Source organism: Danio aesculapii, chromosome 17 (genome assembly GCF_903798145.1).
Source record: "Danio aesculapii chromosome 17, fDanAes4.1, whole genome shotgun sequence".
Classification (NCBI taxonomy): Eukaryota; Metazoa; Chordata; class Actinopteri; order Cypriniformes; family Danionidae; genus Danio; species Danio aesculapii.
In genome coordinates, this window is record NC_079451.1 from 36,999,498 (window position 1) to 37,015,398 (window position 15,901).

Genomic DNA, 15,901 nt, shown 5'->3' on the forward strand with positions numbered 1-15,901 from the left:
ATATGCGTAATCCTTCACATCAAGAAGAAACGCATAGTGGCCCATAATGACCCGCGAACGCGCAATGAGTGCTATATGTCCTGTGTACATCAACCGATACTCCCCTGGTGGAGGATTAGTCGTAAGCTTTATGCACCATCAGTTAGCCGTCTCTGGATTTAAACCAGACTGCAGTCATGCATTAGCAATTCTCTTTTGCTTCTGAAGTAAATCTCATTTATGCAGTACACAGGGCACATTATACCTGCGCTACCTTTTACTAATCATTGCTTAGGTGGAACGCTGCAATTTGATGGTTGAAATGCAGGCCGGAAAGCATTATTGAATATTATATGGTTCAACAGTGATTAAAGGCAGTGTGTGTGTTTTTTTCTGTTGCAAAAGTGCATGGTGATTAAAATAAAAGGATATTGATGGAGCTGTGAAAATTAACGCTTTAAGTAATTCATAAAAATACAATTGATACAGCAAGGTAATGTGTGTTCTGCTTAACATCTACATCCCAGCAGACACACAACATCATAAGACATTAATATTAGGTTAGATTTAGGTCGCCAGCATCTAAGGACATTCTGACGTCCAATAACGACGTGAAACGACAATGATATTTTGTTGACTTTAGGTTGTGTTAGAAAGTGACCAAAATACATCTAGCCAACATCTTAAACCAACATCATATTGACGTCAAACACTGACGGCGTGCGTATGTGGACTTTCTTATCACAAAACGCTGCGAAAAGTCCAACATGACGCTAATAATTCGATTAAGGTGTTTACATGTCTGTAATGCACTTCAATAATGCAACTAAAATCGCCATACTCCACATGTCTTTCCACATATTGTCTTAAATCGCATTAAAATTTAATTATTGGCGTCCATGTAAAAGTAGTCACTGACATTTATTCGTCAGGTATGGCAAACAAAATCCAAGGTCTGATAGATGTCATATTGGTAACATCCACTCAACGTCAAGCTGTTACATCATTAGACATTATTAGCAAACTCTGTCTGACATTGGACATCTACATCTGCTTGATGTTGGGTTCTGACGTCAACCCGATTTTTCTTTCCAAACAAAACGCAACGTCCCACGATTGGGGTACAACGTTAATCTAACGTCATGTTGATGTCCTGTGCCTGCTGCTATTAAATATCAATAATAATAAAAATATTTTAAAAACTCAAATCACGGTTCACAAAAAATAAAAAAAACTGAGACATTTCTGCAGACACTTTTAAAGCACCAACATCTACATCACAGTGTTGTTTTTATTCATTATTAACAGACTACCAAATGCAAATACATTTCAGAGCAGTGGTTCTCAAACTTCTTCAGCAGAGGGCCCCTTTGTGTAAGGCGAATCGTTTTGGAGCGACTGATAATGCTCCTTTTACAGCATTGATCATGTATTTTAGGTGAAATATTGTCAGATAAATAAACCTGAGCATTCATTTAGTTAATTAAGTGAAACGTAAGTCAGGAGCAGCAGACGAGCGTCAAAAACCGCACCGGGAGTGCTTATCAAATAAAAGACCCCATGCATATAGCGGTGCAGCGCTGTGCTTCTTTTCCTGTGTGCGAAAGGATCAACTGCATTTAAATGACACAAACATAAACCCTAATATTTGCTGTACTTCTGAGCTCAAATTATAATAAATAAATACATTAACCTTCAGAATGGCGTGGGACACAAAATAAATCCAGGTGGGGCTGTTGATTTCCCCTCATTACCCCCCTAGCGCCATCAGACAGCCCCGAGTTTAAGAACCGCAGTTTTAGAGTAACATCTAAATCTAAAGTAGTTTTTCATAAAAGCAGTCAACTTCAAGACCTGCTAGACTTTTACTGAAAATGTTTACTGAAATAATCACTTTTATCAAAACTAATATAAGACATGTTAACTTTACTTTTGATATTAAGTAACATTCATTCGTTCATTTTCTTTTCGGCTTTATTAATTTGGGGTCGCCACAGCGGAATGAACCACCAACCTTTTTAGCATGTGTTTTACACAGGGAATGCCCTTCCAGCTGAGACATTCATACACACTCATTCACACACATTACGGACAATTTAGTTTACCCAATTCACCTATAGCGCATGTCTTTGGACTTGTGGGGGAAACCCACACGAGCACGGGGAGAACATGCAAACTCCACACAGAATAGCCAACGGACCCAGTCAAGGCTCAAACTAGCCACCTTCTTGCTGTGAGGCGATCATGCTACTCACTGCGTCACCGTGATGCCTATATTAAGTAACATCTACATGCAAAAAGTCATTTTCAGTCATTTTCACAAAAGCACTTTCAGTTTAAGGCCAAATATCAATTCCTCTACAAGGAAAATTTATTAAAACATATTCTGAGTAATGTCCATGCAAATGCTAATAGAAGAGCTCATCCAGTATTATTTTATTTTCAGTCACTGCCGGTTCGCTTTTTGCACGTCCTTCACAACAAACCTACTCTATTCATTTATGAAAAACAGTTAGTGTGTTCCGTTTTTCCTGGAATTAGTTTTTTTTCTAGAGATTTTGCTATTCATTTGCAGAATTTGGTCTCTGAATCACCAAGATAAAATTAATAAAACATATACAAATTAAATATCATTCACCTTATGTCTTTAAGTGTGTTATAATAGATCAATAAAAAGGTTTTAAATGATTTAAAAATAAAGAATACAATTCTTATATTCATTTCATTACAAAAATGCATTGTACGTGCATTTAAAAAATCATTTCAAAGTGTTTTAAGAGAGCATTAAATGTAAATGCTCTTTAAACCCTCGGGTGGAAATCTATAATACGACATGAATCGATGGTATTGGTTGGCAGATGAACTCATTACATTACGTTTTGAACTAGCAGTGAGGTTTTCACCAATGCAACAATGCATCAGTGGCAGAGCTGACAGATCAGTGCATGCGTCTGAGGGGGGGAATATGTTTGGGCTATTTTCATTCCCTTTGCTGTGACCCCCTGCTGAACAAAGAGCAATTCCCAAACGTACGCCGAGTCAGAGCATCCAAATGAGTGACTTTTTAGATACTCTATTCATAGGAGGAACGGCATCAAACGCCAGAATGTTCCTTTTTCTTTGCCCTATATAGGAACACATCATTAAAAAAAGAATAGGGGGTCTGTATGGACTGGCAGGAGAACTTTCATTAGTTCTTAGCCTTTACTGCTCAAACTTTTAAGTGTCGTACAAAGAGAAGCCTTGAGCTCCCCCCTTATATCATCCTTTAATACCATTCTAGCCATGCTAGACTAAAAGAAGTGTCTGCATTGAAGGAATAGATCATACGAAAAAATGAAAATTCAGACATGATTTACTCAGCCTCTTCTTTTCAAACCCCTGCGCTGCTATTTTTGTCCTTGAATGGTAAATGGACATGTTTTTATATCTTTACACCATTGCAGCGGCAGTTCATAGTGACCATGACTGTCAAAAAGCACAATAAATGTCTTCTGAAGCTGTTCTGTAATGAAAAAATGACGTTATGAAAAACAGCAATGCCGTTGGGGCCCAATGACAACATTATTATGAATCTGGACATCTCGTGCTTTCAGAACACATAGGGCACCATTTTAATGATCTAGGCGAAAAGTCTAAAGCGCATGGCGCAAAAGCATTAAAGGCGTGTCTGAATCCACTTTTGCTATTTTAATGACAGAAAAATCCTCAGTTAATGAGTTATGGGTGTGTTATAAGCATTATGTGCATTAAACCAATTAGAGAGTCTCATCTCCCATTCCCTTTATGAGTTTGTTGCATCGTGCCATGGTGCATTTGCTATTTACAATGCGGACTTTGTAAGTGGAAAACTGAACGCTACATTAGCGAGTTAAACTGACCATCTGCAGTGCGAGGATAAAAAACGAGCCTCCTCCATTCAGCCTCTTTACTTTACTCCTTTACTTTCGCGGATAAGGAAACTGTGTTGTACACTCCACTGAAGACATCCATTAGCCTACATATTTAAATTTCGTTTGTTACGTGCAAAGATTTGTTTCAAAACTATTGCTGAATTCAGTTCTAATTTCGAATAAATTAATAATAATAACAAAGTGTGGTCAAAAAAGTTATATAAGAGTTATACAAGTTATATCCAAACACACGTCCTAATCTTATGCCCTATATGGTGATGCAGAAGTCTCCAAAACCTGACAGGTGGACAAATCTAAACTTGTTTTTATTAAAGCAAATTTAAATATGCATATAATAAATATTACTGCTAATAATAATAATAATAATAATAATAATAATAATAATAATAATAATAATAATAACAACAACAACAACATCATTATACAAATGCAAATGGTCATGAATAAACTGAAAAAGCCCCCCAAGATGAAGGCATGGAGGTAGTGGTTTTTATATTTATGTAGAAAATAATATCTTTTTTTAACATTTTAATCCTTTAATTCTTTTTCATTTGTAAAGATAGTAGTGTATTGCTGTACATCCTGTGTGTATTAAGCAATGTGTAAGCGTTTAAGACGCACAACTAACGCGATCTGTGCTGGACTTTAGAGCAGCTTTCAGCTGGTCAACTGCACAGTTTACTTTAGTTCCTCAAAATAGCAACGCACCAACACTGCACCTTAACACACCTCCTTTCTAGACCGGCACACCTATGAGTTCACAGAGCGGTGCAAATGGATTTACTATTTAAACAACGTGGCACAAAAAGTGAAAATTGGGGATGCGATGGTCTAAATAAAACACGTCTTGCACCTTATTGTGCCCGGTGTATGATAGGGCCTATAGACTTCATTTAGAATTCATGCTGACTATTTGTATGAGTTGAAAAGTCTTATTACTTTTCCATGCCTGTCATAGATAAATCAATATGACAGTCAAACCACTAGCATGTGAGCGGAGTTGTTTGTGGAATGCTTTCATGATGCACTCAAAAAAAAAGATTGTTCCTACTTGTTCAAACCATTGCAACCAGTGAACTATCTGAGAAGATAACAGGTAAGATGAGCTAACTCATACTGCATTTAACCTGGAGACCCGATTTCATAAATGCATTTTAGTTTTGTCTTGTTCGAGAGGCCACATTTACATGTCTTTGTAAATTACAGGGGAATCAATATGTAACATTTTAATTATAGTCAAATGATCTGAACTTGGAGTTGGCATGTTCTCCTTGTGTATGCATGGGTTTCCTCTGGGTACTTCAGTTTCCCCCACAGTCCATAGACATGCGGTATAGAGTGTATGAGTGTTTCCCAGTGATTGGTTGCGGCTGGAAGGGCATCTGCTGCGTAAAACATATGCTGGATAAGTTGGCGGTTCGTTCAGCTGTGGCGACCTGTGATTAATAAAGGGACTAAGCCGAAAAGAAAATGAATGAATGAATGAATGAATGAATGATCCGAACTTTCCATAACTATATTTGTCACTTCAATCTTTTTTGTAAGTTTGATTTTATTTTAGGCTATTCACACATTCTGAATACATCACTCGTGTGCATAATGCAGACATTTGTCAGATTCAGGCTCAAATCAGTATGTCATTTTCCCAGAAATCTCCCCAGAAATACTCTGGGGAGTGCACAAATTGATAGGGGAGCGCCACAGCTGATAGTGAAAGCTTTGTCAGACAGTGAGAAGGTTGCAGGGTCTGCAGTGTCATTTGTTCTGCTGCAAATATTTTTATTGGTTAAACAGAAAAAAAAGTGGTGTCTAAAATAGAACTCACTCAACATTTTCATGAATTAATATCCTGTTTGTGAAACACTTGTAATATAAAAAAAATAATCATAACATTTGTGAGTGTTTTCATACTGATAATTGGGAAAATAATACTTATGATTATAAAAAATTAATAATTTATTTAAAATAAAATAAAAAATTGCTTTAATTCCCTATATCTTTTGACAGGCGGTCATTGTACTATAAAACATTTTAGTTGTAAGTTTCAGAACTCATAGCTTTCTTGTTGATCTAAAAAAACAGTTCATACTGAAACTAATCTGCCAAATCAACTGGTTGTGAATATGACACTTTATTTTGTAATAGTTAAGGGTCCACATCACCCCCGTTTTAGCTCTGAGCACAGATCTGCACATGCAGTAGATAAATAACAAGAGGCAAACGAAGGTCAATGCAGAAACCGAATTATAAAGATGGCCCTGAAGACAACAAGATGCATTAAACTGCTATTTTAAATAAAAGATTACATTAGTAAAAGATTGGTCCTTCGTTCACACTCATTTTACCAAAAAATTGTTTACAAGATTTTTCAGAAAGATTGAAACTAAAAGCCGATGATGTGCCAACTGTATTTGTCGCAGTTGATCCAAGTGTGAGTGGCTGCTTTTATTACATGTTCACTATTGCTCAGATAGTTTGAAGTGTACCGATTGAGTATGTAAATCTTTTAGGCTGTCAAATATGTAGAAGTTTAAAACGCTGTCACATTTTGAGACCTTAGAACCTAGGGCTTTAGAAGCAAAGCTGTGACATTTTTTAAAATATGCAAACCTTTTAGCCAATCAAATGAACAGGCCTTTATTTCTTAGTCTATGCCTGTTCAAACTATGTGCGTTAAAACTGAACAGAAATTAGCCTTTTCTGCTGAAATGTGTTGTTTTTGATGTGAAAAAGTCTCGATAACAGCATAAGTATACCTCAGAGAACAGTACAACTAATAAAAAAAGTAGTTCAGGAACCCTTTTACTATATTTAGATATAAAAACACCCTCACATGGATTTGTTTTTGCGTATAATTTGTTTTATAGGGCCATTCTAACTGCTTTCTAATAGCTTCACCATGCAGTGAATGCTTCTGAACTCCAACAGCATAAATGGCACACTCGATAACGTCAGCTTGCACATCATTAAAACAAATTTACGTTTTTATAGATGATAAATACCACACACCCCACTTGTTATTATGACTATCGCCATAATCCTCTGAAAATATCTCAGTATGTGGGTTAGGAAAAAAAAGGGGAGTGAATAAATAATGACAATTTGCATTTTTTGGGGTAGAGTTTTCTTATTTAAAGATCTCATCTTCCCAGTGGATTAATCCGAACACGCATCCAGCTGTTTCTATGAGATCTGATTGACTGTTAACTCTCCTAACTGTGACAATCTCATTAAAACTTGTGTAAAAAGCTTGAATTGAAGTGTACAAAGCTCCATCTGCCAGGCTAAAGGCTTAAAACTGTAATTGATCTGAGTGAGTTTAATATGCTATTGATTTGTTAAAGAAATATGTGAAATCATGTTCAAAGCAAATCCATGTCAGTGCATAAATTAAATCAAAACACACAGACTTCTTACAGACCAACATTCCATTGTCATTCCTAACATGAGGTAATGACTAATTCAATTACTGCAGAAACAATATGAGAGGAATGTTTGTCTGAAAATGAGCATGAATTTCAACAAGAATTGCACCAACTTTATGAGTCTTTTTCAAACCTTTTGATGAAGCTTAGTTTAATTAATGTTTTCAGAACAATTGAAATGACCATTGTCATTTAATTCTTATTCCTATGAAAAATTACACCCACTTTTTTTGATTTCGCCAGAAAGACAATGTGATACTGCATTAATTTATAAAAGTGTTCATATTCTGTATATTGAGTTACACAATTACGCATACAACTGCAGCATTAACTGCAGCAATAATGTAATGTAATGTAGCATAAACACTACAGTACCTCACAAAAGTCTTGTCGTCAACCCCAGTTTTAAAAGCAACAAATAAAAATTTGACTTCTAGTCGATCATTTGCAAAAGTGGCAGATGAATCATCTGTTGAACTGCGTATGGACCCAAGATTCTCACAGAAATCAGTCAAGTTTGCAAGGTTACATTCGGTATGGGGATGTGCGAATGATCTGCAAAGTGGATGTCAACATCAACAGCCTGAGGTATCAAGATATTTGTGCTGCCCATTACATTACAGACCACAGGAGAGGGCAAATTCTTCTCCTGGATGGCACTCCTTCTCATACTTCAACATCCACATCATAGTTCCAGAAAGCAAAGGAGGTCAAGGTGCTCCAGGATTGACCAGCCCAGTCACCAGACATGAACATTATTGAGCGTATCTTGGGTAAAATGGAGGCATTGAAGATGAATCCAAAGAACGTTGATGAACTCTGGGAGTCCTGCAAGAACACTTTCTTTGCCGTTCCAGATGACTATAAGTTATTTGAGTCATTGAAGAGATGTATGTCGTCCAAGCTCATGGGAGTCATACACAATAATAATGCTATTTTCCACTGCACCATGACTTTATATTCTATACTGTACATTATTTCTGTTAAGTGACGAGACTTTTGTCTAATCAAAGTCAGACCTTACTGTCCTCATTAAAAATCAAGTCATGATCATATATATATATATATATATATATATATATATATATATATATATATATATATATATATATATATATATATATATATATATATATATATATATATATATATATATATATATATATATATATTTATTTATTTATTTATTTTATTTTAATTTTTTTGGTAAAATAAGCGTAATCAAGAGGTCTTTGCCTTTTATATAAGCCACTTCTGACAACAAAGAATGAACTAGAGTAGGTAAAAAGACTTTTGTCAGGTAGTGTATACATATAGTGTATATGAGTCAATTTGCTTTGCAGGGAGAGACGGATATTAAAAAGTGGTGTTTTGGGGGACAATGCAGGGCCTTCCATAACATTGTGGAGCCCTACCCAACCTCAGTAGTCCAGGGCTGCTGCATACCTACTATGTACTTGCATAAAAAAATAAATACAATGTATTTATGTACTGGTGTTCATAATGTATTACACTATGTGGAACACTTCTGGTGCTCTTGAAGTGGGATACGGGTAGGGTTAGGGACAGGTTTGGTGGTATGGGAAGGTTTAAAGGTGGGTTAAGGTGTAAGGTATGGACAGTGTAATTACAGAAATTAAGTACAGATTTAATTATATGCAGGTATTTAATCAATCACAATGTACAATGTACTTATAGTGTAAATTCATTGTTTACATTGCAACAAATGATTAATTTCAGTGTAAGTACATATTAGTTAAGGCCACGTAATTTAAAGTGGGACCCAATTTACAGTAAATAAGTGTGCAGAATTACTTTTGATTAATAATGATGCCAAATTCCGTGACATTCCACTGAGCTAAATCTATTTTTGAGTAAGTGGAATCCAAAATTCTGTCTTCATTTTAAAATGTACAAACATCATAGAGCCTTAAAAGAGTCACATGACCAAATGACAGGATTCATGCAGGTGCTGAAACTCAAATGCTTGAGTTTTAATCTAGTGTTTTCAAGAATTTGGATAATGAAGCTTATAACTGCTTGAAAATGTAATTGTGTTGCTTACATAATTTATCTCACTAAATAAGTAATAATTAACTTTAAAGTAAGTAATTGAAGTACTTCCGGTAATTTCAGTATGTAATTCAATGTTTGGTTTGGGGCAAACGTGATATCAAATTTTTTCCTTAAAATACTATATAATATACTGTCACATTATAACAAAATCTCATTTGATGTAATGTGATAAATATGTTTCTGTATGTAAATACGTAATTTGCCAAACTATCCGCTGAAAAAATTTGAAAATGCAGATGAAAAGTTCCTGAAAAGTGCTTAAATTTGACTTCAGAAAAGGTGTAAGAGCCCTGAAACTGACATATGCAATGCTCTACACATATTTACGAAGCAGGTTCTGCAAATTGTTTCATTATTTCAGACTCATAAAACATCATATTCACATCTAGGTTTAAATACAAACATGTTTTATATTTGATCTTACTTTTTAGAATGTATTTAAAGAGCATAACTGCTAAGGGTATATGATGCATTATGCAACTGTTATGTGGCCAATAGTATTATAATAGTCTACATTCACCTGCATAATGCACATTAGATTTTCCAGTTCTCAAAATAACATGCACTGCAGTTAAATTAAAATCCCCTGTCTTAATTACAGGCCACAAGAGCGGATAATAAAGATATTGTTTACCCCTCTAGAGGGAGCCAATGTAGATTTAATGCCCGCTGGACAAACAAAATGACCTGAATGTTTTTCACTTGTGCATACTAAATATGTGTAAACTGTGCAAAACAATGCACCATTATTTAGTGCATTCAAGGTTAATAATATTATTTATAATTGCATTTTATTAGCTTTGTCAACAGGATTTGTGTCTTTCTTATTCTCACACTCCAAGTACAGCAGTCTTATTTTTGTGACAAATCTTCGCAGGAAGTTGACGTTAAACCTTTTATACTACACATCCTGCATTTGAAGATTTTTCAGGCTCCCAACAGAGGTTGTGACACACAACTGAAGGGAATCCCAGCTTCAGAATGATGAACTAACCTCCAAACGCAGGCCTCATAGTGAAGTCATGATCATCCACTTTCAGCAGCTGCTCAGTTTTCAGTCGTCGTGATTTCGTCACATCCGGTGGCTTCTTCGCCAGCGACCTGCATGAATTCAAAGTCACAAAAACACCCCGATCAGCCTCTTATATCACGAGTTTGGACAGAACGCACTATTATTATGTGAAAACTAGCAGAGGTTACATAGAGAGAGAGAAAAAAGCAGCATGAACCCTCAAAGTCAATGACGTTTACATAATTTCTGTGAAAAAGCTGCCGCAAAAGTGTAATGACGGATTAAGATCATGCACGCCGCTCGTATCAACAAATTGTTAAGGCAGCGGTGAACTAGCAGCAGCCGGATCTGTTTCAAATGACAGGAAATCTTATCGACAGTGGATTTCACAAACGCTGCTTGTTCCAGTCAAACAATGAACATAATTAACTCTTTAAGTAGTGATGTTATAATCAGTGACAGCAATGAGTAGTCGATTGCCTCATTCCTCACAGCTTCTTGCCATTTGTAATTTCTTTCCTGTAGCGAGTATGAAACAAAAGGCAGCTTGCCATGACTGGCACCCTGTCTGCTGCGATACTGCTGGATGCAAATTTGCTGGCTTTTAGCACTCTAACAACATGGTAATTCTGAAGACGCCGGTTTGTTGTTTGTTTTAATTTCATAGGCCCATGAGGCCGTGTACCCATGTCAGCTTGTCAGGATAGCTTTGTGCCAATGTACTGTCCCCGGCAGATGGGGGAAACGTGCTTGTGACACGTGGCTGTTTGTCTGAGTAAAGAAGCACCAGTTGGAGAGCACGCCAGTGATACGTGTTCGGTTCAGTGGCGGTTTCATTTGTCTGGGTCACGATAATTGCGCCCCGGCCCCTGGCCTCATTTATGGCCCTCTGCTGTCATATAGAAATCAGGCTAATAAAGGTGGTCGAAAAAATTGAGTCTGTGAGAGACATCAGTGGATGAGAGCACGCCATCACCTCAGTTCTTGTGCAACGTTTTCAAAATCAGAAAGTGACTTGTATACTCACTCATATGATATTTATGATATTAAGCCAGCATCACTAGCTACAAACCATGCCAATGCCATGGTTGATTAATAAAAGTTATTCTTTACAAACAAGTTTTACAGCCTGACATTTTCAATTAATTTCTGCTGCTTTCAATAGTTTTCAAAGTTAGCATTCGTCCATTAAATTTATACAAAATGTCTGTCAAAATACATTGAATTTAACGCATACCTCCAGGGCTAATTTTAATAATAATTTAGTGTGACAACTAGATTAAGGCATTCATGGACTGTCAGATGGAAACAGCACTTCATGCGACATGTACAGCAAAATTTGACAACCAATTTGCATGTCAGTTTGCTTATATATATATATATATATAGATAGATAGATATGTTTTTTTATTTTGTTTATTGTTTTCACATTAATCTAAAATGCAAAGCTAGCTCTTTCCCATACACTGAAAAAATGATTCAAAGATGATTCCTTGGATTGAATTTTTTTTTAAGTGGTTGTAAAAAGTTTATTCGAGCTGAATTTAAACAAACAATTTAAGTTGAACATTACTAAATTTACTTTGTTTTTTTGTTTTTTACTTTAATTTTTTTTTGTTTAAATTCAACACATAAATTGTTTACAACTATTTTGCAGACGTCTTTTTTTCAGTGTAAGGTTCATGCAATATATGGGTCACAGTGCTTGGAATTTATTGCATAATCACTACTTTAAGATTAATTTTATATGTAACTTCGAGGTATTCCTGGATTTTCAGATGAAATGAGCATGTCACAAACAGTAAAAGATTCATAGTAGAGATAATTTCTATAATTATACTAAAAACTATTTAAATTGTTTGATGCATTAAAAAATATCTGATATAATTCAAAGCTACCTGCTATGTGCGTCAACATCCACATAATTAGATGCAATATGTATAACACTACTTCAAGACTTTTAATTGTGATCCTTTAGAGTGTGACTTCTTGATTAAGGCATTCCTGGATTTCAAATGCAGGGCCCATTAGACACAACAAAAACTGAACACCAGACAATTTTGGGTTGATTTCTACAAATGTGCATATCATGGTTTCCAATTATTTAATTGCTGGTAAAAATGCATAATATTTTTAAAGTTAAAGCCAGTTTTATATTGTACAATAATGTGGGACAGAAATAGATGCATAATCTGTAGACTGTAACATTGCATTAACCCTTTAATAGGCATCTTAACTGTCTGGTTGACATTTCTCTTCATGGTTTTAAAACTAAAAAAAAACTAAAACAAAACAAAACAAAATGCAAAATGTCAGACGTCAGGAACAAACTTTAACCAAAGAAATTGATCAAAATAAAATCTTGCAAGTTAAAGGGTTAATACACTACTTGACTGAGGCATTCTGAATTGTCAGTTGAAATTCAGTGATTAAAGCAAAAATCAACAACCAGATTGATATCAGTTTTCTCTTTTTATCTAAATTTGAAAGAATTAATTGTTTTTTGTCATTAAAAATACATCAGTTTTCAATTAACTCTAAAATGCAAAGCTAGCTTTCCCATATAAAACTCAATGTGTGGGTCAAAATGCAAAGAAGTGAATGCATAATCTAAAACCAAGACTCATTTTAATTATGATCCTTTAAAGTGTGACTTCTTGATTAAGGCATTCCTGGATTTCAAATGCAAGGACCATGTGACAAATATAGCAAAAGCGGAACACCAGACAAGTACATTTTAGAGTTGATTTCAGAAATGATGCAAATATCATTGTTTACAATTATTCATATGTTGTTAAAAAAAAGCTGAATATCTTTAAGCTAAAGCCAGTTTCATACTGTACAATAATGTGGGACAGAAATAGATGCATAATCTGTAGACTGTAACATTGCATTAACCCTTTAATAAGCATCTTAACTGTCTGGTTAACATTTCTCTTCATGGTTTTCATTAAAACTAAAACAAAACAAAAAGAAATGCAAAATGTCAGATATCAGGTTTAACCAAAGATATTGATCAAAATAAAATCTGGATTGTGAGTTGAAATTCAGTGATTAAAGCAAAAATCAACAACCAGAATGATGTGCGATTTCTCTTTTTATCTCAATTTGAAAAATTTATTTTTTTTGGTATTAAAAATACATCAGTTTTCAAATAACTCTAAAATGCTAAGCTAGCTTTCCCATATTAAACTCAATGTGTGGGTCAAAATGCAAAATGGATGGATAATCTAAAACTAAGACTACTTTTAGTTATAAAAAGGGGTGAAAAACTTGACTTAAACATATTGCTGCACTGTCAGGTGAAAAGATCATTTCATGTGGCAAATAGCAAAACAAGGAATAAATAAATAAATAAATAAAAGGAAGACATACATTTTAGGATTACTTTGTATTGTATATCTCAACTATATTAGATCTTCATTATAATTAAATAGCAAGTACCTATAATACCCTCTCTAAATATTTGTATTGGTTAACAGTTAAATCCAGTAAACCTAAAGTTTAACTTATTAAAAACATTCACCGATCATTCAAAAGTAGAAAGGCAAGTTAAAACGAAATCTCTGAAATGTTGTTACACAACAAAGATGTTTTGAACTTGCTGACAGGCACCTTCACTCATCTCCATTGCCATTACTGCTTCACTCAAAACATTGACGCATCAGCATCTTATTTTATTCCCATCAACAACAATGCACAGGTAAGCTATTTATATCATCATACACGAGATGTCAATGCAAGTTCAGCTGTCAAAGACTGATCTGCCACTTACGTCCCATGCTTCTGAGTTTCCACAGCTCCCGTCCACCTCCTCTCTCTCGTGGCGTGTTTATTCCGGCATTCCCCAAACGAGCCCAGGAAGAGCACTAAAATCAGGAGCTGTCTCGCATAAGGCATCATGCAGAGCCGGTGGAAAATCTACAGGTGCGTCCTGAAATCCAGCTTAATCCATGAACGCGGTGGCGGCGGCGGCTCGGGAAGGGCAGCATCTTTCCGTCGCCGGCGCACAAATCGCTGCAGCTCGCATCTCTGGCATGCGCGATGTGTGGATGGTTTAAATATCAGCGCGACGCGACGCGTGCTGCAGCCCCGCGCGGCGCCTGCTGCCTGTCATTGGTTATCAGCCGCACAGCTGCTCTGACCACATGGCATCGGCAGTGGGCATACGCGCGTTCTCCACAGCTGTCTGTGTAGGGTTGGAGGAAAAGAAGGATTAGAAAAGCACATATGACCCGAAAAAAAGCTCTGCTTCAGGGACTACGCATGCTTTCAATCTAATGCATGAGTGAAATGCATCCGCAAATGCCAAAACATCATCTAAAGTGATCGACGGAATCCCTTTGGCTCGCGGGATCAATGCGATGCAGTTCTGGAATGACAAGTTCAGCTCCCTTATCATAAAATACTCTGCATATTACATAATCTTTCTTGGCGTTTAGCCTATCTTTTGGTAGCTGCCTTATCAAAATCAAAAAAGTGAAGTTTACTTGGTGACTTAAATGGTTCAGATTCAAAATATGCGCTCATACTTAAAATTATAGCAAGCTTATGTCGACCAAAACATAAACAATCAGGGAAAAATGTTGGTATTATTGCTTCTAGCAATTAAGCCAACAATAGTCAGTTATTTTAATACTATATATATATATATATATATATATATATATATATATATATATATATATATATAATTTAATATTTTAACATACAATTGTTTGTGATTCATTCCTTTTCCTTCAGCTTAGTCCCTGATTTTCAGGGTTCGCCACAGGCCCACAGCGGAATGAACTGCCTATTTGTGGGAAGTAAAATTATTATTATTTTTTTTTGGCCATTTGAATGCATCCTGAGGTAAACAGGTCCATATTACACAAATAACGAAAAAAAGTAGCCACTAAGTGTTGTTTTCGAATGAAGCCTTAGGAAATTAATCATGACTTTACTACAAAAAAAAAACCTTTCCCCCACAGGAATCATAAACCATGGTTTGAGCAAAATTTGAGCTACACACTCAAAACAATACTGCTTGTTCAAACTACACATTTAAAATTTGTTTTTTTTTTTAGGGAAAACTGAATTGTTTCATGTTCAATCCACTTAAATTTGTAATGTGTTTAGTGCATTTATCATGCATGGCCATACACCCAAAGTTCTTCACAATCTTGGGGGGTCTTTCCACACCACCACCAATGTGCAGCATCCACTTGGATGATGCGACAGCAGCCACAGGAGTTGATGAAGTGGAGAGACAGTGATAGAGCTAATTCGGTGGATGGAGATGATTGGGGGGCCATGATGGGTGAGGGCCAATGGACGAAATTTGGCCAGGACACTGAGGTTACACCCCTGCTCTTTAGGAGAAGTGCCATGGGATTTTTAATGAATCACAGAGTCAGGACTTTGCTTTTAACGCCTCATCCAAAAGACGGCACTCGCTGAGAGTATAGTGCCCCCTTCAATTTACTGGGGCATTAGGACTCACACAGACTGCA

The 15,901-nt window shown here is 35.8% G+C and overlaps 1 protein-coding gene across 1 annotated transcript in view; it reads right to left on the reverse strand.

Annotated features, from left to right (window-relative positions):
• Positions 1 to 14,540, reverse strand: part of gabrr2a (gamma-aminobutyric acid type A receptor subunit rho2a) — a 49,997-nt gene extending 35,457 nt beyond the window's left edge. The window contains exons 1-2 of the mRNA XM_056477727.1: positions 14,182 to 14,540; positions 10,389 to 10,495 (exon numbers count right to left, since the gene is read on the reverse strand). Of these exons, the coding sequence (XP_056333702.1) occupies positions 10,389 to 10,495; positions 14,182 to 14,309 (235 nt within the window). The 5' untranslated portion in view covers positions 14,310 to 14,540. The remainder of the gene's footprint in view (positions 1 to 10,388; positions 10,496 to 14,181) is intronic.
• Positions 14,541 to 15,901: the final 1,361 nt, after the last annotated feature.